Raw genomic sequence first — 25,588 nt, 5'->3', positions numbered from 1 at the left:
TATATAAAGCGTCTATAATTTACGGTTTTACAACAAAACAAAATGGAAAAATAGCCACAGCAAGTATGATGCCGTAGATAAATGACAGTTAAACTCGATCAGCTGATGCTTTTCCGCCATCTTGGCGCGAACCAAACTGCGAATTCACCGTGAAGTGTGCGAGTGTGGAGTCATAATTCAACGTCGCAATATGTTCGCTCTGCGAAGTCGCGCCGCGATTCACGCGCATAGTCTGGAGGGGGCTTAGGGAATGCAAATTTCCTGTTAGAGTCTGTTCGGAAAGAGAAGAGTCGTGGAATGTATTGAGCCCCATACATTCAACGACTCTTCTCTTTCCGCACAGACTCTATTCTATTTCTTCACTTGACATTCTTGACAATCTCAACAATCACCATGAAGTAAGACTGAATTCGCAAGAAATAGTGCGAAATGAAACGCAATTTATAGGCAGCTGACACTGACAGTAGTGACAGTGACGGAACAAGTTTGCAACAAGATCTTCGTTTAGTTTATGAGTCCAATATGTTGTCTTATAGTGATAATGCTAATATATATATATATATATATATATATATATATATATACCGAAATATCTAAACAGGGACATTGTTTACACGATTAAATATACCTGTGGCTCGTGGCTCTACCTTACCTTGGTGTCTTTTGCATACGAAAATGTAGTGAAAAATATTGCGCGAATGTGCTTTTATTTACTATCACATTACTGTTAAATGATCTGAAGTGGTAAGTTAGTTATTTTTATCTATAATGATATCTAATTAGAAGAAAATATGGAATTTGTTCTCCTTACTTTGCTAAAAAACAGTCGTGCAGTTTTAAGGCTACTATTCTTATTGAAATATATTATTATTAAACTGTAAATAATATCAAGTAGCAAGGATTGAAATTGAATTGAACAATCCATAAAACAGCTAAATTAGAACAAGTTTCATAAAAGCATCAAAGTTTCTATGTAGGATGTAGGTCACTAGGTCCTTGGTTTGATTCTTAGTTCTTAAATTGATCTGTCTTTCTTTTTCTTCACCTCGAGAATTGCATTCAAATTAAATATTTATGTGTAAAGGATAATAGGAGTATAATTATATTATATGGTTTGGCCCAGGACTGTCTCATACCAAATAGAGAGAATCATATATATCATACTGTCAATAACTCTATCTTTTCTAGTACTAGCATCCAAAAGAATGGGATGAGTATAACTTTCCTGGTTCTTACTGACTGACAAGTTGTGTTTGACTAAAAATTCGGTTTAACTAGTTTTTGTTGCCGATAACTCCGATAAGCTCTGAACTTATCGGAGAAAATAGCCGATGCCGATGCTGAAAATATGCAAATATGCCAGTACCTCACCTCATTTGAAGTAAGACATTGTAACACCTCATTTTTGAAAAAGAGGTACTCATACAAACTCATTTTAAATTGATGTCCTGCCCATCACTAATGGGATGTTACAAATTCGAGTTTTTAACACTGTTAATCCCGATTTTAATTTTTGAAAAAAATATATGTTAAACATTATTAAATTCTACATAAAATATGTAAATTTGATAACTGTCGCTATCTCGCATGTATTTTTTTTATTTTTCTGAAAATTTTCATCTAAATTTTTTACTATTATTTTAAGAGATAATTCAATATTATTTTTTTCAGAAAGCGACCTTAATTGTATATACAACATACCCAAATTACAAAGAAATCGGATTAGTACTGTGGCTGTAATAAAATAAAAATTATTTTTCTTTTTTTGCATTTTTTTTTTAAATCTGAAGCATTTGAGGCTTAATATTTGGTGAAAGCACTACATATACATAGGTTAATAATCCAGTAAAAGGAAATTGTTTTTTTCGCTAAGGGCAGTTTGGCCATGCTTACCCGGCTATACCCTTTGTGAAGAAGTAAACCGTGTTTTAATTTATGGTTGATTTCCAAGAGTTTTAACGATTTATAAAACGTAATTAATGTCGGTGATAAACACACAAGACAATGTGCAATATTAACTATCCGATAGTACATCAAATTCGTCCAATAACTATATTTGATAAATAACGTTAAATACCTATCACATCTAGAGGGAATAATATTTTTAGCGGACATTAGGTGACATTCGTTCCAGTATACATTTGAACCAAACTTCTTTAGTTATTAATTAATGTTAATATATGACATTATCATTACACAAATTGACTAAGTTTCACAGTTTAAGCTCAATGCAAGAAGTCTTGTGTTGTGGGTATTAGACAACGATATATACAGGTTGGTTTTTGATGAAGTGTACATATTTAAAATGGTGACATTTTTTAAAGTATGTAGTAGTAATCACGGTCATTAGTTTTTATAAGGACACATTTTTGAACTTATTAAACAACAAAAAAAATGGCTTAAATTTCACACCTTTATATGTAGGTACACTATCGAAAACCATTCTGTATACCATGCAATTTTTAGTTAGATATATTCGAACGGTCCTACTGGTGATACTATACTAATGATAATAAATAGATCCAAAAAAAAACTAGTAACTAAAATAAACCCACATAAATAAGATAAGATCAAAATGGGTTAATTTTATAAAATATGTACCTATTATTTTCAAATTACCCTTTGGACATAAGTAATTGTTTTCTATAAGGAAGGTTCAGATTTAGATGAACGCTTAATAAAGCCCAGCCCAATATTAACATTTGTTTATCTAGCTTACGGTCTAATACCCTGTCTCCTACGAACATGTCACTAGAGCCAGGGGTAATCACTGAGACAGCGATAACGGTTCCGTAGTGACACTCTACTTATTTACTTAATAACGTAATAGCGTACCATTTTATAAGCTAGAATTGCAACATGTCATTAAGAATTTGTTAGACATATCAAATGCAATGCCTCTGATACTTATATGATATATTTTTTTACTAGTTTTTATTTAGTTTTTTTGTACTCCCGTACTTTTATTTGTTATTTAAAGGGTCGTGCACACACCTTTAAAACCCTACTTTATAGTTGTCAAAACAAGTCTTTAGCCTATTCCCCAAAAAAGAATTTGTGCATACACGCAGTATCTTTTTGGCGATTTTACGATACTTCGTACGCTGCTGATGCTGATGTCAACTTAAGCCAGTCTTCTCCGAGACCACGGGGACAACGCCGTTCTCGAACCGTCGGAGGTAAATCTTAAAACTTACAGACGCGATTAAGTCCCGTTGTACAATTTAATAAGTGTAAAAAGTCCTTTGAAAATACTTGAAATCAGGGAGTTACAAGTATAAAGCTGTGTATGACTAAGCCCTTAATATTTTGATTAAAAGATGACCAAACAAAATTCCCAGCCCCTTCAACTGTGTACCTATTTACAAATAATATCAATAAACCTATTGATCCCCATGTTCAATGAGTTGTGGCATTCCATTCACTCATTGATTGCAGTATGTGTGTCAACAGGCGTGTGTGCGTGCTTTGCATTAATTGGGTCAAAGCTTTGAGGGTTTAAGGCGTTTAGTCCATTTGCCTTCCAAATGCTGCTGTACCTAGCGTAAAGTAAGTATGGAAAAAGAAGTCTAGTTCTATATTTAATAAGGCCCAGTTTTGTTAAATGTATGCAGGCTGTAGCTGATTTTTTTTAAAAGTTACCACAATTAGCGAACAATAAATAATGTTACTTTTACATTGATTAATGGAGTTAGATATGGTCGTGTAATTATGTCATGAGTCAAAATTTGATGTTTGGCTCGTTTTGTGTCCGGTTTTTATCAACGTTATTTACCAAAAGTTACTCTTTTTGAGACCATTATGCCTTCTTCGATCCGGCGGCTACTCAGACCACACTTAAGAATTGAAGACTGACTTACACGTGCACCACTATACACATGCCTGTATACATATGTGTTGATATGAACTTATTGTTAGCCACATAAATTTAAAGGAGCCCAATTCGAACCGTAACCCATCAACACTTTCGCCAGCCGCGCACGCATGCCCGGCGCCTATAAAGCAAGCTTAATGGCCGATAATCATTGGAATTGGACCGCATCGAATCTTGACTCTTTTGCGGGAGAAAGGGTCGTTATAACATACGTTAGTAGTGTTATACAGTCACGTAAATGATGCACAGTATTACCAGTACACTTTATAGCAACCGCTTCTTTCGGGGATGTAAACTTGTAAAGGCGGCGCTGTACTACCCACAAGTACTGATGTGCCATCGGAAACCTTCCAAAATTGCGAAATTTCCACAGGGTAAAATTTCGGAAACTTCTCATATTTTTATATGGGAATTGTCTTCCATTATTTTCCAAAATGAAAGTTTCATCTGTTTCACCTGTAGCAAAATTTCCTGAAATGTTAGACAACTTTTCAAACTTTTTGGAATCTGTATCCACAAGTCAACTAAATATGAAACCGGGAAGTGTTTTGTACACAGTCTGAACTGAAACAGGTGAAACTGAATAAAAGCTGGCAAAATCCTTCGGATTCACCTTAGGTGAGGTTGGTTGTCGTTTCTGCGCAACTATGCAACCTATTTTGTGCATCTATTTGCCATGGTTACTTCTTCTGGATCACATTTTGACAATACATGATTTAATGGCACCACAAGAATTTTTGTACAAGCAAGTTCTGTGTTAGGTAAGTTACTGTTCTCTTGGGGCTCACGGGACAGGACAGCATCAAAAGAAATAACTAGAGAGCAAAAGGTTGTCTTTCTAAAACGACGATTGAAGTGAACCTAAAAAAAGTCTAACCACCTTTTTCCATTTCAGCGTCTGCAGAAGCTCTAGACAGAGCCAGATTAGCCCGAGAAAGACGCGAAGCGGAACAAAGGAAGCGGCTCGATGAGCTGCGAGCACACGCAGCGGCCGCGCAAGCGCAGCGCGAGAAGCGAGACGAGGAGCGACGGAAGAGGCAGGCCGAGCAGAGAGCGAGGGATGACGACAGGAGGGTGCAGGTAAGACAGATGTTATGGCGGAGCTATTAGGATGGCGTAGAATGCCTGGATAATGTTAAGACAGGACTAGCTACATCTACAGTATGTGTACTCTGACGAGTCGGCTCAAACTCACTCCTCCATCTATAAGCAGACTTTTAAACAGTGATGAACTTTATTCAAACAAATTTACGTACAGTCGACTACAAAGAGATGTATCCACTTTTTCACCTTATTACAAGGCAGTAAGGTGAAAAAGTGGATACATCTCTTTGTAGTCGTCTGTACAAGGGGGTGTTCAGAAAAAAGGGTGTAAGTTTAAAGATAATCTATGAAAATTGTCTGACTAGACAAGAACTTATGCATCGTGGCTCGTGTATAGATGTATAGGTGCTACGGAAATTCCATCGAAGTAGCTGCAGCAACTGCTTGTAAAATCAATTAACACGTCTCGATTACGTACATCGTTTAGTGGGCTCATGATTATGCAATTCCTATTTTAGACAGGGATTCTTTTGTACTACATTGTACGTTTTTATTGTGTCATATTATTATTTATTATTATTTTGCGTAAACCAATCATTGTTCTTAAGTTTATTATATTTTAAACCCTAATATTATAGATACATAATTTTAAAATAGCTTTTTCAATTATTTTGATACATGTATTTTTCAAACAAATATTATAGTTTCCTCGTAGTTGGGATCGAATGCCTTTAAGCCATTCTGGTTAAACGGTGTCAAAGTCACATAAGTTGTAACATTTATGTAAATTTGAAATTACAGTGTCATCATCTAAAGGTACTTAAATATCTAAAACAGCCTAGGCCGCTTTTAAAGTCGCTTTATATGCAAAACAATCAAAAAATATTTTGCGCATATATTTTCTCTTAAAACATTCCGACGTGTAAAATGGCAGCACAAAGTAATTGCACGCTGTTTTGTCTCGTGACGTCACGGCCTTGCTCTGGTGATGTCATCTCAGTTCTCACTTGTTAGCCATTTAGATTTATCTTAGGCTTATGGCAGTGCATGGTTTGCATTCCTGTAGTAGATGGTCTTGCATTCTTGCGAGGACTGTATCGTGTCAATCGTATCTAGTTATGCGGTATTATAAGTTGTGTTGGAATACATTACGGCCTGGCACTAGAAGATTAGTACAGTCTTAAAAAATAGTCTCGTATATTAAATTTATTTTCATAAACATATCTCTACAAAATCACACATTTCACTAATCAAAACAATATCAATCCAGTCCAATAGCGTAGAACAGCCATTCTCAAAGTGTGTACCGCGGAACCCTAGGGTTCCGCGATACCCCTGCAGGGGTTCCGCAAGAATTTAGAATAATTTAGAATAATAAAATAAGCATAATTATTATGCTTATTAATAAAAAAATACATTTCTAAAAACTATTGTTTTATTGTAGGGTTCCATCAAGTATTTCGCTTTCCAAAAGGGTTCCGTCAAAAAAAAAGATTGAGAACCGCTGGCGTAGAACATTCCTTGCTACAGGAATGGGTTTCGCAAATTAGCACTTTGCTTTACGATTACGAAGAACAATAGGTATGTACATATTAAAAATAAGTTTCTGTTAATAATTATTATTCTAGTGTTAGGTACATACTTAACGTTATTTATTCAAGTATAATGGTAAAACATGATTTTGGGAAAAAAGGATTTTACTGTTTGTATAATTATTAAAAAGGCGAAATGACAGTAGTATTTAATAGGTATTTATCACTTGTCAGGTGACCGGGTCAACGTTACGTAACGAGTTTATTGTCAATTATGGCTCGAGGCTAGCTCCGAGTAGGTATCTGTACGACTATCTTTTGTGTGTATGTGCACGAGTATTCGTGGATATACCACATATCCAGCTGGTCCTTTGATAATAACTATTCACACAAATACGAATACATCGATTATTAGACTAAATTAAACGTACATTAACCTCTATGTATTGAGTGAATGACGATACGAATATGTAAACCATTACCTATATCATCCATCCTATCATATCCATTACCACTTTGTTTGTACCCCAAGCGCGTAAACAAACTTGCAGCAAATATTGACTAAATCTATTCTAAAATACTTATGTAGTATAAAAATAACTAAATTTTTGTAAAACCGAAACTTATACGAGGGGTATTCAAAATATTCTCGGTATGAGAATGAAAACAAACAAGTACGAAAAGTTTGATATTTTTATTTTTCAATATACTCCCCCCCTATGTTCATACACTTAAAAGATCGATCAATTATTTTTTTTAATCCCTCGTAAAAATATTTTTTATCTTTCGTGTAAAAATGCTCCTCCACTGCCGCCTTCAATGCTTCATCGTCAGAAAATTTATTTCCACGCAGATCCTTTTTAAGATTGGGGAGCAAAAAGAAGTCGCTGGGGGCTAAGTCCGGACTATACGGTGGGTGAGTAACAGTTTTAAACCCACGTTCAACAATAGCTGCCTTGGCAATATGAGCAGTATGGACGGGGGCGTTGTCATGCAGAAGCAGAATACCTTTGGTTAACTTTCCTCGCCTCTTTTCTTTAATTACATCCTTTAATTGACGTAGAATGTTAGCGTAGTACTGTCCTGTGATATTTACACCTTTTTCTTTATAATCGATTAGTAATACTCCTTCACAATCCCAAAATATCGTGGCCATGACCTTGCCAGCTGAAGGGATGACCTTCAACTTCTTGGGATGAGCTGAACCCTTAATGTGCCACTGCATGGACTCTTGTTTACTCTCTGGGTCATAATGATGAACCCAGGTTTCATCTCCAGTAACTATTCTTTGCAGCACCTCATCAGGATTTTCACCGCACAGGTCAATAAAATCGGAACAACAAGCTACACGCATGTCTTTTTGAAGCCGAGTCAGCATTCGCGGAACCCATCTTGCACTTACTTTTGACATATTAAGATGGTCATGTATAATATCATGTACGGTACCAATAGAGAGATTGGTTACTTGTGCTATAGATTTTACCTTCACTCGACCATCTTCCAATATAAGTTTTTCCACTTTATCAATATTTTCTTGTGAAGTAGCTACTACAGGCCGGCCAGGTCTAGGGTCATCTTCAATACTCTCCCTTCCGCGTTTAAACTCGCTTGACCACTTTTGAATGGTAGATAAAGAAGGAGCAGACTCACGGTAAACACAATCCATTTCCTCTTTTATGGTTTTTTGATTTTTACCCTGTTTTGTCAAGAATTTTATCACGCATCGATGTTCTAATTTAGTTAACATTGTCAATTCGCACAGGATGTTCATGTTTGTTCAGCAATTGCAGAAAAACAAAAGACTATCTCGGTTCGAATTATACTTTTTTTTAATGTCAATGAATAAACCTTAGCGGCCAGTAACGAAAGAAATTTTAGAAGAGGTCGTAAGATATCAATACCGAGAATATTTTGAACGCCCCTCGTACAAGAGCATCGAAGTATTAATTTTCATCAAATACTTGTTTTTCCAGTTCAAGACGCACGGTTGAATTTTAGGTAGGAATCATAGGTAGGATACATTATAATTTACGCGTTTGTTCTCATTGACACTAATTACACGTACGAATGCGGTCAAGATCGCCGATAACCAAACGTAGAAAAGCGATATATTTATCTTTGGAGTATTTTTTTTATCTGACAGTTATCCAATTTCATAGCATCACACATCAAATTTTCTCAGCTTCCTTGTAAACTAAATTTTTCAACAATTAAATACCAAACCCACTCATAAGTTAATGGCCCATACGGAAATAATCCTAAGCCGTTCTGTTGTAGTGCATCAAAAACATTTAATTTTAAACCCGCACTGCGTCAAGGAGTCGTGACAAAAATACACTTCCTTCAGGATCGCGTACCAATCAAACTTTGCCGTTGACAAACTCACAAACATCAGTAACATCCCAAGAAACCCCTGTTTGTCGATTCCTGGATTAAGTTGGCGTCATTAGTTAACCCACGTTAGCTTTTCCATTGATGAAATTAAGTTCTCGTTTGATTTGTTAGAGGCTAGTGAAGAGTTAACTGAATATATATGTTGGTGTTAGTGGATGCATTCTAGAATATGGGCGTTTTTTCAATCAGCGTCCGCAATCGAGCGAGTGATAGTTACTGAATCATTTTGAAAGTGTTCGGTTCTGTTTCTGTATCTGTGACGATTCTGATGGGTTTAGAATGTGATTGCGTGTTTGTAATAAATATAATATTCAGTATATAGTGAAATTGGAGAAATGTCGAGGTTTTCACTTGATTACACTGAGGCGTTAAGGAGGGTATGTGTTTGTCGTCTGTCTTATTTAACAAGCTTATGCAGGTCTGTCTTGGCTCGTAAACACTGAATTAAAAAAAAACTTTATCTTTAGTATGTACCTAGTTAAAAACTTAGCTAATTGTTTGTGTGCGTGAAGTGTTGGATAGGTAAACGTTTCATATTTGTAATTTATAATATAATGTGACGTAATGTTTGCAGACTCATTATTACCTACTTGACTACCAACTTTAAATTAATGATGTCTACTTATAATCTATTTACTTATGTGAAAAATTAAACTTTAAATACTTGCGATTTTTGTTGTCTCATGTATGTCGCCATTATTTATCACTAAGGCATTGTAGAGAATGTCTCCCAGCAGTTTTATGATTATATTTATATTGCTAATAACATACTAGAAATTTATAAGGATTGTCTTGAAAATGACCAATTTCGATTTTTTTAACTTTAAGGCATTTGTTCTAGCGAATACCTACATTTTGATGCATAATTTCCACAATTTTGATCAGATTTTAATTTTTTTTGGTATATATGTAAGGCTTGAGACGTCATCTTTAATGTTATAGTACATTGCTTTAACGTCCGACTTTTGGTTTGGTTGTGAAACCAAAATAATCGAATATTTTTTTACATCATTTTGATTTCTTTGTGAATTGCACTTAAACTGTTATATATTTTGGTACACAGTGTATAAATTAAATTATAGCAAATTTAATTGGCTTTCATTTAATACCCCACATGTTTATGTGTAATGCATATTTTGGGTGCAATATGCAATATTCGCACCAAGGCGGGAGTCATTTTGATGACGTCATTCCGCTGAAGTAGATGGCCGGCGCCACTGTCTCCCGGCAGTTTTGGTGACTAAATACCATGCCCAACAACATACTAAAAGTTGGTAGCGGTTTCCGGATCTGAACTATATTATTCCCATAAGGCAGTGCACTATCGGAGAGCACGGCGGGGCTGGCTAGTTAAAATAATACCGAACATTTAGTTATTTTTTTTAATTTAATAAAGACAGAAAAAGGACAGTGAACATATATTTTTTGTGAATGTTTAACAAGTATTTTAGAGAATAAAAAGTTGATTAATCGGCTAGCTGCTAGACTAATACGCGGCCATGAAGCTAAGAAGCTACTTGGAAATAAATAAAACGTCAACATATAGAGGACGTTCCGACCAATCGTATTCGAGAAATACGATATGAACGCAATAACCAGCAGATAAAGCAGCTAAATATTTCCACTTTTATATAAGTTTATGTTTGAATCTTACGAGATCTACGAGTTGGTCTTCTTTAATTTAATTTGTCAAAATAAATTCCTGTATTGGTTTCTAGAGAGATAATTCGATTTTTAGAGTTCCAACCGAAAGGTGACAACTGAAACCCTATTTATTAGTTATTTTTAATTAGGTACTTAAGCTTACGCTGTCCGTTTATCTGTTCGTCTGCCCGACTCCCTGTCAGTCAGTCAGCAGGGTCTATCTAAATAACCGTTATATACAGGCTGGATTTTCTTTTTGGGTCAATGAGGGCAGCTACCAGATCCCGTGCTGCTACGAGAAAACGGTCTTAGAAGACCTTCCCTCGATTTCAAATTAATGAAGATTGGCTTTTACAGATTTTGGAAAAAAACATACAGGGTGCGAGAAAAAGGTCATTTTTGACAAACTTTTTTTTTATGCCAATCGATCCCATTCCTATTGAGGATCAAAAGCTTGTAGGGAACCAAAAAAAAATTCCGACTAGAAAAGCCACAAATCGAGGAAAACTTTTCCCATACAATTTGTATGAAAATGAAAACTTTTATTTTTCACATGCTATTTTTGTATGCCAATCGATTCCATTCCTATCCAGTATCAATATTTTCTTTGGGGTCAACTTACGGTAATGTACTAAAAAGCCACAAATTAAAGAAAACTTTTTCCATATATTTACTATGAAGAAAATGTGAAATTTTATTCACAATTTTCTATCTTCCCCATCAGCAGTCCTACAGCAATGTCCTCATACAGTATTATGGTCCTTAAATGTAACAGGACTGATTGGCCAGATAGAAAAATGCGAATACCTGTATACTATACAGGTGTCTCATTTAAATCGGTTAGTATGGGAAAATATGAAACTACGTGTAAGACATACGACGATCTCTTCTTAGGAACCATGTCATCGATTTTAGTAACAAGAAAAACTGCATTCATACATTTGAAAAAAATTAAAAAAAAAACTAAAATGATTTCTATTTAGATATCGATTGTGTAGGTCTTAAGCAGTAAATGTTACTATGAAACATGATGTCTGAAATGAAAAAAAGCGGCCAAGTGCGAGTCGGACTCGCCCATGAAGGGTTCCGTATTTACGCGATTTATGACGTATTAAAAAAAACTACTTACTAGATCTCGTTCAAACCAATTTTCGGTGAAAGTTTGCATGATAATGTACATCATATATTTTATTTAGTTTTATCATTCTCTTATTTTAGAAGTTACAGGGGGGGGGGACACATTTTACCACTTTGGAAGTGTCTCTCGCGCAAACTATTCAGTTTAGAAAAAAATGATATTAGAAACCTCAATATCATTATTGAAGACCTATCCATAAATACCCCACACGTATGGGTTTGATGAAAAATTTTTTTTTGAGTTTCAGTTCTAAGTATGGGGAACCCCCAAAATTTATTGTTTTTTTTCTATTTTAGTGTGAAAATCTTAATGCGGTTCACAGAATACATCTTTTTACCAAGTTTCAATAGTATAGTTCTTATAGTTTCGGAGAAAAGTGGCTGTGACATACGGACGGACAGACAGACAGACATGACGAATCTATAAGGGTTCCGTTTTTTGCCATTTGGCTACGGAACCCTAAAAATGCATTGTTTTCATATCCTTTAATTTATTTTAGTAAGTTTTCGAAATGACCACAATTTTTTCCAATACATTTTACAATTTTTTTAATGTATGCATGCAGTTTTTCTTTTTACTAAAATCGATGACATGGTTTCAAAGAACAGATCTTCGTATGTCTTATAGTTTCAGACTTTCCCATACTGACCGATTTAAATGAGACACCCTGTATATAGACAGTCGTAATCATCTCTTGTTTTTCATTGCCGCTGTAACTGCAAATAATATAATTAAGATTAAACAATTCTAATATAATATTTTTCTACATTCTTAGATTAATTTCGAAACGCCCAGGATAGCTGAATAATGGGCCTATTTTTTTCTTCCAATTTGCACATTCAATATTTATTTGCAAATAATGTCTCAGTGCTTAGGTTGCATTAGTTTAAAAATAGACTAAATGGAGTATCTAGACCGGCGTGAAAACGTCCGTTAGTGAAAGCGCGCTTGACATTGACACCATTACAGATTTGGGTTGGACCGGTCTAGAAAATCAATGAGTCTAAGCTGCATGATATGTTAGAATTATTAAAGTTAAAAATACATAGGTATATCAATTATCAATTTTACCTATGTTCTTTTATTACTTATGTTTTTCTTAAGGATAAGGACAGTAAGCGACAGTTCATGTCGAACACTTCTAGAAGTTCTAGACATAGAGTTAAACCAAGACAAGTCTGCAACGATTTTGATAGCACACGCAGTGCAAGTGTTATTTATACGTCATAATTTCATAGACGTTTAAAATAATACTTGCACTGCGTGTGCTATCAAAATCGTTGCAGACTTTTCTTGGTCTAACTACCTAACTATACTTAAATTAAAACTACTGAAATAAAAAAATACTGCTAAATTTTCCGATGTGAGTAAAAGGTTATTGACACATTTGATCCTCAAAACAAACCTATCGACTGATACCATTCATAAAAAAAATACAAAATAAGTACCCTATCTTGACTCTATCACACTGCAATACAATATTATGAAGAGATAAATAACACAAAGAAAGTTAAATAACAAACTTAGCTTTACTAGACTTGCCTCGTAATTAATTATGTTCCTGCTCTAAATGACAGCATGTCAATAATTATACCTATTTGATAGTTTTAGCATATCTATCAACGAAGATGTAAGTAACATTTAGAATAATGCAAAGCACGTCGCGAATAAACAACAATTAAAACGTGCTGGCCAATTTTTCCTTTTGGTTATAATATAAGACAAAAGCTGCTTTGTTCTTTCTTCCATTGTTCGAATCGGTTTTGAAAGAGACATTTTCGCTCCCAACTGTTGACCTCGACTGAGCTGAAAGAGCTTCGTAAATAGCATTATTGTTTAAAGCTACAAATAGAAAGATTAAAAAAGTAGATTTAAGTTGAAAAGCTAATCAGAACCTCCATAAAAGTATGTTAGACTTATCAAAATATTATAATCTTATTAGCGTTAAAGGGAGTGAGTGATCCAAAAGTTGATCGTTAGGAATTAGGTAAGCATTGTAACTAACATAAAGTTAACTAAAAATTCCCATCAAAATTAACCCAAATAATTTATTGTTTTAAAGGAATGTCACAAGTTCTAGTCTATTTCATAAATCCTCGCATGTTTTTATCCGCCCGCCATATCACCAAATTCGCTAAAATGCGGACGTTGTTTTGGTTTAATGATCTTTGATCGGTAACATGGCCACTTTTCACAAAAGTGACAATATGTGCGAGACACTTCAGGGGCTGTCATTCATCTGGCTCCTGATAATCCCACCAGTTTGTTCCCCTCTTCATCTCAATTGTTTATCGAATGTCGTCGTAACGATTGGTACACGCTGCAGGCGCTGCCAACGATCGATTTGGTACCGCTGACGTAACAACTATCTTTTATCTTCACTCTTGTGTACTACTCATGTACTAATATCCATTTTCTGATGTTGTATGTATTGTGGCTATTGGTTCCTACTTAGTGTACACAGACCAAAGTTATTTGTCTTTATCCAATTTATAATTGTATACTTTAACAAATGTATTAGTATTACGGATTTAATCAATTATTGCATTAAATGTCACCTAGGTTCGAAAATGGTTTATTTCGGGCAGCTATCATCCAATTATTTCAAGAAATACCTACGCGATAAAATAATTTGTGTCAAACTGTGTTCTTCGTCAAACCATGCGAATCGTCATCGTATACCATAATTAAGTAGGTACCTATATGTAATTGTTTAATACGTTTAGTTTAGTCTTTTGTCTGATGTTTGCTCATGAAAATACTAAGGTATAAAACGTATTTTTTTCTCGGGCCTCAAATTATCTCTCTGTCAAATTTTATGTAAGCTGTTTTAGCAGTTTAAGCGGGAAGAGTTGAAAGACAGACAGGCAGATTTACTTTCGCATTTATAATATTGGTAGGGATATTTACTTTATAATTATGATTGTGTTTGGTTTGGTTGTTAGTCAGAAAAAAAATCAAAATCATGATGGCTATCATGCATGACCTTCATGTATTAATTTAAGTATCACAAATACAAGGAGGTATCATACGATACACCTCTTCACTTTACGTTACATATTGATATTAGGCTTAGCCCAAGACGGATTATCGTTCCGAACGCTCTCTACAAGCTTTGGCATTCGGGTTAAACTCTTAAGTGGATTTGAATACTTTTCACGGATGTACAAAAGTGCAAGGCGGTGAAATTCGTTTTATTATCTTAAAATATTATTTGCGAATTTTGCGATAGTCATACATATTTATATACGATGATTTTTTAGACCGAGCATTATAATCATAATAATCATAATCATCATTTATTAATAATATAAAATTACATGTCAAATAGGTACTACAATATGTAGGAAGGTATTACATAATATTATTCTTATTCTATGACATAGGTTTACTTATAAATAACTCTTTGTGGTCATAGAACGTCTGCTCGAGGAGCCAGTGTTTAAGTTTGGTTTTGAACATTGACGCACTTTTTGCAGTAACAATTTCACGCGGAAGGCAATTGTACACTTTTCGACCCATTAATATGAGTTAGCTTTTTGGTTTTCGCGAGTCTGTGCGATTCGTGTGGCAGCTTTCCAGCGCGCGCGCTGCGCGTTGCGTACCTTCGCGGGGCTTCGATGATTGTATTGGAGTCTATTTCATCACGTGTATTTATTGCCATCTGCATTATTAGAAGCGAGGGAAGCGTGAGTATTGTCAACGACTTGAACAGTGGCCTCGCGGAGTGACATTGAGGGACGCGAACTATCGCGCGAACGGCGCGCTTTTGGAGCCGGAAGACTCTCCCAATCGGCGGCACCGGCCCACAGTTCGACTCCGTACTGCAGGAGAGCGTGGACTGACGCGAAATAGCACGATCGGACCATTTCAAATGGAAGAACTCGAGCCAGCCGCTTTAACGCAAAGCATGCCGTCGCGAGTTTCTTGCACATTTGATCTATATGGCCACTCCAGGTGAGGCAGCTGTCTAGCTCAAAGCCAAGAAATTTGGAGTTCATGACTTGGCTGATTACAGTGCCATTCGCTATTACTGACAGCTGCCTAACCTGCCGCCCAGACAGATCAAAGCCGATATATATTGTTTGACTATGAATTAAATAGTTTTGAGAGATTTTAAAATATGTACTTTAACTTGAAATATCTGGGTGACCGAGCTTCGCTCGGAAAACATATAAAAACTCGAAAATGCGCGTTTTCCCAGAGATAAGACCTAGCTAGATCGATTTCTCGCCCCCGAAAACCCCCCTATAGTAAATTTCATCGAAATCGTTAGAGCCGTTTCCGAGATCCCCGAAATATATATATATATATATATATAAATAAATAAATATATAAATAAACAAGAATTGCTCGTTTAAAGGTATTAGATTAGTATCTTTTCAGACCAGTAATAAATATACGTTGTTGAATATTACATATAAGTAAGTTGTTGTGTTACGATATGTGACCTAATAATTTACTTACGTAATGTACTCAACCAACCAGGTGTTTTAATTTGTTAATCATCACCGGATTTCCTCGCCACCTCAACCTATTCTTGATGGTTGATGGCAATGAGTCTTACTTAGCATCAGTTTCAGTGAATTATCAACTCATTATCATTTCCTTAACTGATAGCGAATTTTTAATCGCAGTTTTAATCATTTATTTTTATAAGATGACGCGAAATACTCGCTTTTGTTAGTTAATGTCAGTTTATATGGAACGATGCCAAAACAAGTGCACTTTTGTCTCTGCACGGTAATTAAATTATTGTTTTTTTATATATTAATTGTGTAATCATAAAAATGTGGTGATTAGTTTAGATAATTTTGTTCTTTCATTGCAAATCTTTTACTTATTGTAAGTACTTAGTGACCATATTGTTCATTTGTGTTGTCAGGTGCCAAATTATAAAAAAATAAATAATAATTAAATTAAATAGGTAAATGCAATAATTATGAGACTTATCCTATATTCTGGACAAATTAGGTAAGTATATAAGTGTTTTCGGTGCAGTGTTAATCTGATAATGACAATTTAATATCGATGTTGCACAAACCGTTACTGTTTTACCATAAATCTAACTTGCTGTCTCTCTACTTACATTGTTTGTAAAAGAAAGGGACGAAAAAAACAATCTAATCTCATTGGGTTTATAGATCATGGAATCTAGTTCTACGGTAATATTGTTCGGTTTTAATATTAATATCAATAATACACTGTATAATTAATTACACATGCAAGTCATTTTCGCACTGTATTCCCCAACAATCGATCTAGGTCTCCACAACTTTCTCTGTTGGTATAGTTTTTATATGGCTCACACTAGTTGAACAACAGATTATAGCCCGTGCATTGAACGTCTAGCCATCGCCTTATGTCACGTCGAATCCGTATTGATTTGTGTTGTTATTGTGGTGACTAATGTTAATGTCCAATTATTCATGGCATCCCTTTTAGCGTTCATCCTCTATAGACTACAGAGTTAGACATTTTCAACACGTGGCGTCTATCGATTCCACTGCGCACCACTTGTGCTGCCGCATTCGACCGCTCAGCATTCTCGGAATTTACATTCGATACCCTCCGAACGGATTGGCAGCGTGCTGACTTCGCGGTCTCCCCCGCAAAGGAGGGTTATGCAGTCAGTTTGACGATGTGCTTATATTTTTAATACTAGGCCCAATATCGTTAAATTGAGCAACGCATATAACTGATTATAATTAAAACAGGCAACTTGATATTACGTGAATAATGAAGCATGTAATTAAATCAAACACACAACAAATGAGATAGCATACCATACGCCTCTTCTGTGTATTAAACTATAAACCTAACTATTATTTGAGATTATTTTCTCTCAATCGCATGACTGTACACAGTTAATCTGACCAACACATTATATTCCCAACAGGTAGAAGAACGCAAACGTGCGATATGGGAGGCTTCAGTATCGCGACGCGAAGCGTTGCTGCAACGGGAGCGCGAGCGCACGGAGCGTCTAGAGCGCGCGCGTGCTTCACGCTCGTCCCCCCGCTCCGCGTTCGCCTTCGGATCATCCACCCCCCGCCTCCTCGAACCGATCGACTCAGCGGGATTCTTCTGGGCCGCGCGCAGGTATGATCGGCGAACGGTTGCTGTAACATACCTATTAAGAACATTGTTCAGCAAAATTATTATCGCCGAATGTCAGTTAGGTAGGTACTTACATACATTTTCTAAAATATTGTTATTAAATAATGTGGAAAATTCCGAGACTTCATCGCATTTATTTTCTCTTTAATGATTATTATTAATTTGGGATCACTATTTAATGAAATTAAATCGTTCATTAGAAGTTTGGTTACGGAAAATTTTGCATGTTATTTACATACATAAGATCTACCCGTTTTTAATAGTTCCCTAATAGAATTTTAAACAATTAGAGATGTTTAAAAAAATTACGTGTTACTTCATTAGCTAGAATAATTTTCTTTTCATTTTAGATTTATTCAAAAGCTGTATGAATGTTTAATTGTAGCCTTTTAGTATATAATTTCGTGTAGTCATTTTTAAGCTAAAAGTTATTGATATTTGTGTATCTGTCCCGCTCCCGCACTTATACTGCCGCGAGCAAGGTGCGCAGATATCAATTAACAATTTGGAGAGTTTTTGGAAATTTGACGAGGTCTCATAATGTATAAAATTGATCGATATACTTCATACATCTTTTGATTGAGTTATTATTTATGTATTTTTGATTCCAGCTTTGCTTATTTCTTGGGTTACTTATAATACATTTTTCTTTATCATTTTTTTTGGTGAGGGTTTTTTCCAACTGTCATTCTGTGCACCCCAGTGATAATAGAACAATCCCTGAAAACCGATTTTATGTTTCACCGTTTGTTTTCTCACTAATGTTTTTTTTTGTGTTTTCCCCACTCCAGTACCAACCCCATTGATCAGATGAACTTTTTTGAGTCACTGTAAGCAGTTTTTTTTTTGTTTTTCGACACGTGTTTAGAGAATAATTAATACTAATTTAGTTTGATTTTGGCTCCTTAACTGTACTAATTATTTGTTTTGTGTACGTTTGAAGATTGTATGTAAATAGGTAATTCTAAATGAAAGGTAAGATACTTATCTTACCTTTCATTTTAAAAGTAAACACTAGTCGTAGGATTGCATGGTTCGATTCTGCATGTCGTAAACGGATAAGCATTTGAAAAATAGTATTTTATATAAGTAGATTTGAACTTCTACAAACACATGTTTAAGAAATCGAGACTGACCACGTGTATAGCATATGTTCTATTTACGTTTCTGATATCACAAAGCCCAGGTATAGAAAGACATGCACACAAGTCCCGTTTTCTTTAATAAAATGTCTCTACCAGTAGATAGTAGATACTTTCACTATTATAACCGCATACGACTAACCATCATTGCATTCATTTGCATCAGAAGTATTTTACTCGTGTAAATTTAAATATTCTTGTTTTTACTTAGGCACTGACATAGTTTTTCTGAACATAAACTGTATCAAGCATGTGTTGATTTAACCTGAACTTTCAACTATTTTGGCAATTTTCTAAGAAGTCGGTCATCTGCAAAATGTATATACTTATATGTATATGTACTTAGATACTCTGAGCTAGTCTTTATTAAATTGTTATTTGCATAGGTATGCACATTACGATAACGACATAATTATTTTAAACTAGGTACGTAGTCTTTTACAACGTTTCAATAATATAAGTATAACGCGCAAAAGAAATTTAATTATATTACCTAATTAAATATATTTCAGTTATAAACATAAATATTATATTCTTACTTCGTATTACGAAGTAAGAATATACAGTGAAACCTGGTTAAGTGGGACCTGGATAAGTGAGAAACCTCTATAGCTGGGACTCATGGTGCGGTCCCGACACTTTAGCGCTGAATTACCTCTGTTAGTGAGAAAAAAGCGGCCAAGTGCGAGTCGGACTCGCCCATGAAGGGTTCCGTATTTAGGCGATTTATGACGTATAAAAAAAACTACTTACTAGATCTCGTTTAAACCAATTTTCGGTGGAAGTTTACATGGTAATGTACATCATATATTTTTTTTAGTTTTATCATTCTCTTATTTTAGAAGTTACAGGGGGGGGACACACATTTTACCACTTTGGAAGTGTCTCTCGCGCAAACTATTCAGTTTAGAAAAAAATGATATTAGAAACCTCAATATCATTTTTGAAGACCTATCCATAGATGTATGGGTTTGATGAAAAAAAAATTTTTGAGTTTCAGTTCGAAGTATGGGGAACCCCAAAAATTTATTGTTTTTTTTCTATTTTTGTGTGAAAATCTTAATGCGGTTCACAGAATACATCTACTTACCAAGTTTCAACAGTAGTTCTTATAGTTTCGGAGAAAAGTGGCTGTGACATACGGACGGACAGACAGACGGACAGACGGACAGACGGACAGACAGACAGACAGACAGACAGACATGACGAATCTATAAGGGTTCCGTTTTTTGCCATTTGGCTACGGAACCCTAAAAACGAACCTCTATAACTGGGAATAGTTGTTGTGATTTTATAGTAACATTTACCTCTACACCGTGAAATTTTAGTGGTTGTTTTCCCGCGGCAGGGCGATTTGCTATCGGTAGTACTTTCGAATTATGATAGACAAACTTATAAATAAACTGTTTTCCAAAAAAAAAAAATTACAAAAAAATATCCTAAACTCGAACAAGCGAAAAACAATAGTAACACACCAAGTCGACGACAGTTCCCGATATTGTAAACAGATAAACAAATAAACAAGCACATGTTACTTTTTACACGACTGCCCCAAAAAAAGAGTGTTTTAAACTGTGTAACAGGCTAGAGTGCTCTGTTTGACAACAAAATTAAAATTTACTTAGACTGTTCCTTCACGATTAACAGTTGAAATAAAACCTTTTTATTAGTTTGATCTTGCCATTACGTTGTGTCAACTTTGGTAAATCGAATAATTACATCCTCTTCGCTTATTAAACTAATGTGATAACAGATCCTGTCAATGTCATCACTACTATTTCTAGTAAAATGGATCGACATTACGAATATTCTAATTTAGATTTTAGAGTACGTCGCGATGGTGCATTGCTAACATTTTGTGGACGGACGAAGCAACATTTACGCGAGTGGGACTTTTTAATCAGCACAACGAACATTTTTGGGCTTTTAATAACCCACATGTAATCCGCGAGTGCGCTCATCAAGTGCGGTTTAGTGTAAATGTGTGGGCTGGGATAGTCAATGGCTACGTTATTGACCCTCATTTCATAGTTGGAAACTTGACCGGGGGAAGTTATTTGGAGATGTTACAGAACGTTATCCCGGACTTATTAGACGACGTTCCGCTAGCGGCGCTAGCAGTGTTAGCAGATCTTTACTACCAGCATGACGGGTGCCCGGCTCACTATCAGCGCGCCGTGCGGGCCCACCTTGATGCCGTGTTTCCCCGGCGCTGGATTGGGCGTGCTGGGCCCGTGCCTTGGCCAGCGAGAAGCCCGGACCTTACTCCGTTGGACTTTTATTTGTGGTCTGAGCTAAACCGCCTAGTGTACCAGCAGGAATACGAAAATCGAGAAGCGTTAACAGTGGCAATAACCGACGCTTTCGATGTTATTAGACGTGACAGAGACACACTAATATCATTGAAACAAAATCAAATTAAACGTGCCAGATTGTGTATTGAACGTGGCGGATTGCAGTTCGAACAATTATTGCGGTATCGGGAAGTTTAAGTGTTTAAGTTTTTGATCATTAAAAGCTTGATCTTAACTTATGTTTACTTTTAAGGATCTGCAAACTAACTGCACGTAAAATGTGTGAAGGAAAAATAAATGGAACTACTTTTTAGGTTATTTTGTTTCATTCACTCAAAAGAATCAGGTAGGCACTACTGCAGTGCTACTACTGGTATTAGGTCACTTTCGAGTTTCGTTCGACACATTTATAAATCTGGCATTTCTTAACATTATTTAAAAAAAAGATTACACATCGACTGTATATCGATAGCAGAATCATTTCGTTGCGGGAAAACAACCACTAAAATTTCACGGTGTATAAATGAGACTGAGAGTGTATTTTACCTCTTTTACTGAGACTATACATATTTATAAGATTACCTTTTCCTAATTATTTTTTTAGAATTTTATAGGAATTGACCTCTGTATCTGAGATAACGTCAATCTATGACCTCTCTAACTTGGACTTTATTGATCAATTTCCGTATTCTTACTAACTCTTAGTCTATCCAGAAATTCCGCATTTGCTTAATTGTGTCTAAACGACTTCAAGTTTCATTTAGTTACTTTATGTAGTTAAAACTATCGAAACGAAAGCTGAAATCTTGATAAGTAACACGAATAAACAAGTTTTCGTTTAATAGATTTCTAAGACGCAATGAAGTCCGTATCAAATTTAATTGAAAAAATCTATTCTTTGGAGAATCATTCAAAATAAATTCAAATAAATATTTTTAACAGACTTAAAAAATATTTAGGGACAAGGATTATTTTACCTTATTTATTTTTAAAGATAATTAGAAAATACCTTATTAACCACCTCTATAACTGAATTATATCCTTTATCTCACCTCTATTAATGGGACCCTCTGTAAATGAGACAGAAATTTATTTGTACCTGACTAACTGAGAACCTGGGTAAGTGGAATACCTCTTTAAGTGAGACAAATCTGCTCGTCCCTTGAAGTCTCACTTATCCAGGTTTCACTGTAATAAGTTCGTATTACCGAAAAATATCGCATGATTCACGCACGCTGTCTATGTAACAGGTGTATTCAGATAAGCAAAATAAGATACACAAATACATATATCAAATCAATATCAGTGCGTCACACTTCGTTATTTTCTAGTGAATGTAAAACATTTTTGAAACTGTACTTTAAGCTATACTCATCACAATAGATATTCCATAAAATCAATGCCTTACGGATGTAGCCAAGTTTATAGCTAGGCTAATATATTCGCATCCTGCAAGGACCCGGCAGATGACATAATTGCCATGGTCCGGCGACCCCGTGACGTAGTTCCTATTGTCTCAGTCCCATTGTTTCAAAATAGCGACCTTAGCGCGTCAGATTTGACAATGGTGAAATTTCTATGTAACTAGATTGTGGTATATTGCTGTTTTGCCAGTTCCTGTTTTATTTAAAAGGTTTTATGTATTTGAATACGACAATAATGGTTTAATTGAAAGAAACGCCGAAAATTGGGGCCTATTATGAGTTAAGTAATGTGATTACGCTGAGGTCCAGCTTTATACATTTTATGATAAATTGATTAATTCGATTGATGTTTAGTAGTGATCTCTTATTTGTTGTAAAAAAATCAACATAGTTTTGCCCATACCTGTCATCGAGACAGCCTCGGCTGATGAAGCTATGTTTATTGTTCATACTACCTTGGAATAAATTGACGAAATATATTGTTTTTTTTTATGACAATCGTTACATTTAAAATGAAACTAGAAACTTAATGGTGACGGTAAAATTGGGTGTATTTTTTTCCTTTAGGGTAGGTAAACGTGTGTGCTTGTCAAATTAACAGTGTTTTGATATTGGATGTTTTGGCATAGGAATAAACTAACGATCCTCGTTAAAGAATTTTTGGATATATGTGTATCTTTAGTGTAGACTATTAACTTTATAAACGCGCAAATGAGTTTAAAAATATATTTTTATCGTTATGAATTAGGCAGAACTGAATTAGGCGTATAATATACCTAATATTCTTACTGTAGCTGTCTTAACAGGTCAGGTTCAGGAGCTTTATAGCGTTTGATATCGTTGATCAAAAGTCATCAACGTCAAGAGTCAAGATATAGCATTGTATGTATATATGATCCTTAAGCTTTAGCGGCGTGTTAAGGAAATGTTTACCTTTACTACCTACTGTAAATAGTTTACAAACTGAGATTGTAGCACTAAAATACAATGTATACAGCAATTAATAGCATAGCATGAATAATCAAGATTTAGTACTTTTTCTAACATGTGTAGCTTAGAACTAACTACATTTATTTTTATTATTTGAACGTCAACTACTCGTAAAATCGTCACGATTTTTTATGTAGACAACTAACTCCGCTGGCAGCAATAGAAAATCGAGCCATATTCTCTCAAGGAAGATTTTAAATATTTATCTTATTCTGCATTTGGTCTTATTTTATTTGCTTAAATAGTTATGTAGCATCTTTTCTTTCTAGTTGCAAAATACGAGTAAGTAATGAATTATCCGACCTTTACAATGCCTTATAAGGATTATATAATGGGTATTGACGCTCAAAAAATTATCCGGATTACCGCAAAAATGTGAAACTTAGCATGGTTGTCGGAAAAACGTCGCTACGTCATCCAAATCAATAGCACTAAAGTGTGTCTTTGTATACATTCCAGGGCGGCATCAACAACAAATGTGATGTTCGCGTCTGCGCCGCTCACGAGGCGCGCGTCCGCGCTGCATCTCGACTCAGACATTGATAACAAAGGTAATTGCAAGCTGTACATTTATAATGTAAGTCAAATCGACTGCAGGGCTCGCTTGGTGGAAACCTACAGGTCCGATAGTTAAACCCTAGTTTGCAGGACTGGCAAAATGTGTGACGGTGAAATGTATGTACTCGGAGAAATGTGGGACATATAGTTACCAATCTTTGCATGAATTCCCTGTACCTTATCGTTATCGCTTAGCGTTGTGGCAATAAGGTTAAGCGTACACGCTCAATAACTTCGACATATAAATTTGCTTATTAAATAAAAAAAAGACTTACCTTGATTTTGTATTTTGTAAATTAAAAATAATGTAACGAATATCAAAGATAAAATTGAGCGTGTACACAAAACTTGATTTTCTGTTGTAATCGTGGAAAACAAAAAAACATGGTAAAGCCTGACAAGATACTTTTGACCCTGAGATAGTATCGCAATAAACAGCTTACACATGCATATGGCAATGATGTGCGCACGTCATGCACCTATAGTCAAATAAAATGTCAATACCGGCCATGTCTCATGTCAACGAACAATTTTAAAACATTGTTCATTGGAATGATAAGCAACCCTTCGTCCTCTTTTGTTATATGTACCTACATATTTTATTATACTTGTTGAAAATATTTTTTTCTTGCATCTACCTATGGGATTTTTTTGGCAGACTGACTTAAATTAACGCACAGCCCAAACCGCTGGGACTAGAAAGTCCAAATTTGGCAAGTAGGTTCCTTATAAGGGGGTCCACCAAGAAAGGATTTTTCAAAATTAATAAAAAAAAAACTCCCGCGCGTGCGAAGCCGCGGGCAAAAGCTATCGTTTATAATTGCGAAATCTTTGCATGTTTACTGACTTTCAACGTCTGTTGTCAAAGGTACTCCTAAGGTACCACTGAAAATCCACAACACGTCGAAGGCGAAATAAAATCTTGTCAAGCTTTAGGTATATGAGTATATGACTAGAAAGAGCGTTTGCGAGGTCGTGATCGCATCTAACCTTTGATTCGCGTTAAATACCTACCTTATGTGATCATTTCAAGTACTCACACACAATGCAACCTGCTCTAGCACCTGCACTACCTGCAGTGTGTCTGCGTGAAGAAGCGCTTATTTTTGACACATTCTACCTCCAATACATGACATGACAATGCAGTGCAGTTATTATGTACATGAAAATGCGGTATTGAATAAATGACTAAATACATTTTCTTGCGAATAAGTCAGGGGAGGTCGGTAAATTTCTCGATCGGTGTATAAGCCAGGTTGAGGATGGGTAACACCTGCCAGATATACCCTGTCGGGTTTTATCAGGTTACAGTAATTCGCAATGCATATAATATACACCTTAAGCTTTCGACTCGCTTTCGTTCTAAACTATTAAAAACTGCCCCTTCAGTATGCGTCGATTCTCCAGTTGCAAATTTCACTTCTTACTGATTTT

At 35.4% G+C, this 25,588-nt stretch overlaps 1 protein-coding gene across 1 annotated transcript in view; it reads left to right on the top strand.

Annotated features, from left to right (window-relative positions):
• LOC134647201 (apical junction molecule-like) overlaps positions 1-25,588 on the top strand; it is a 51,061-nt gene that overhangs the window by 10,743 nt on the left and 14,730 nt on the right. Inside the window, exons 2-5 of the mRNA XM_063501468.1 lie at positions 4,770-4,954; positions 17,526-17,728; positions 18,538-18,576; positions 24,056-24,147. Coding sequence (XP_063357538.1) covers positions 4,770-4,954; positions 17,526-17,728; positions 18,538-18,576; positions 24,056-24,147 — 519 coding nt within the window. The remainder of the gene's footprint in view (positions 1-4,769; positions 4,955-17,525; positions 17,729-18,537; positions 18,577-24,055; positions 24,148-25,588) is intronic.

This window comes from Cydia amplana, chromosome 1, assembly GCF_948474715.1.
Source record: "Cydia amplana chromosome 1, ilCydAmpl1.1, whole genome shotgun sequence".
In the NCBI taxonomy this organism is placed as follows: domain Eukaryota; kingdom Metazoa; phylum Arthropoda; class Insecta; order Lepidoptera; family Tortricidae; genus Cydia; species Cydia amplana.
Note: the sequence above shows the minus strand (reverse complement) of the source record. Positions and strands in the feature narration are given on the sequence as shown.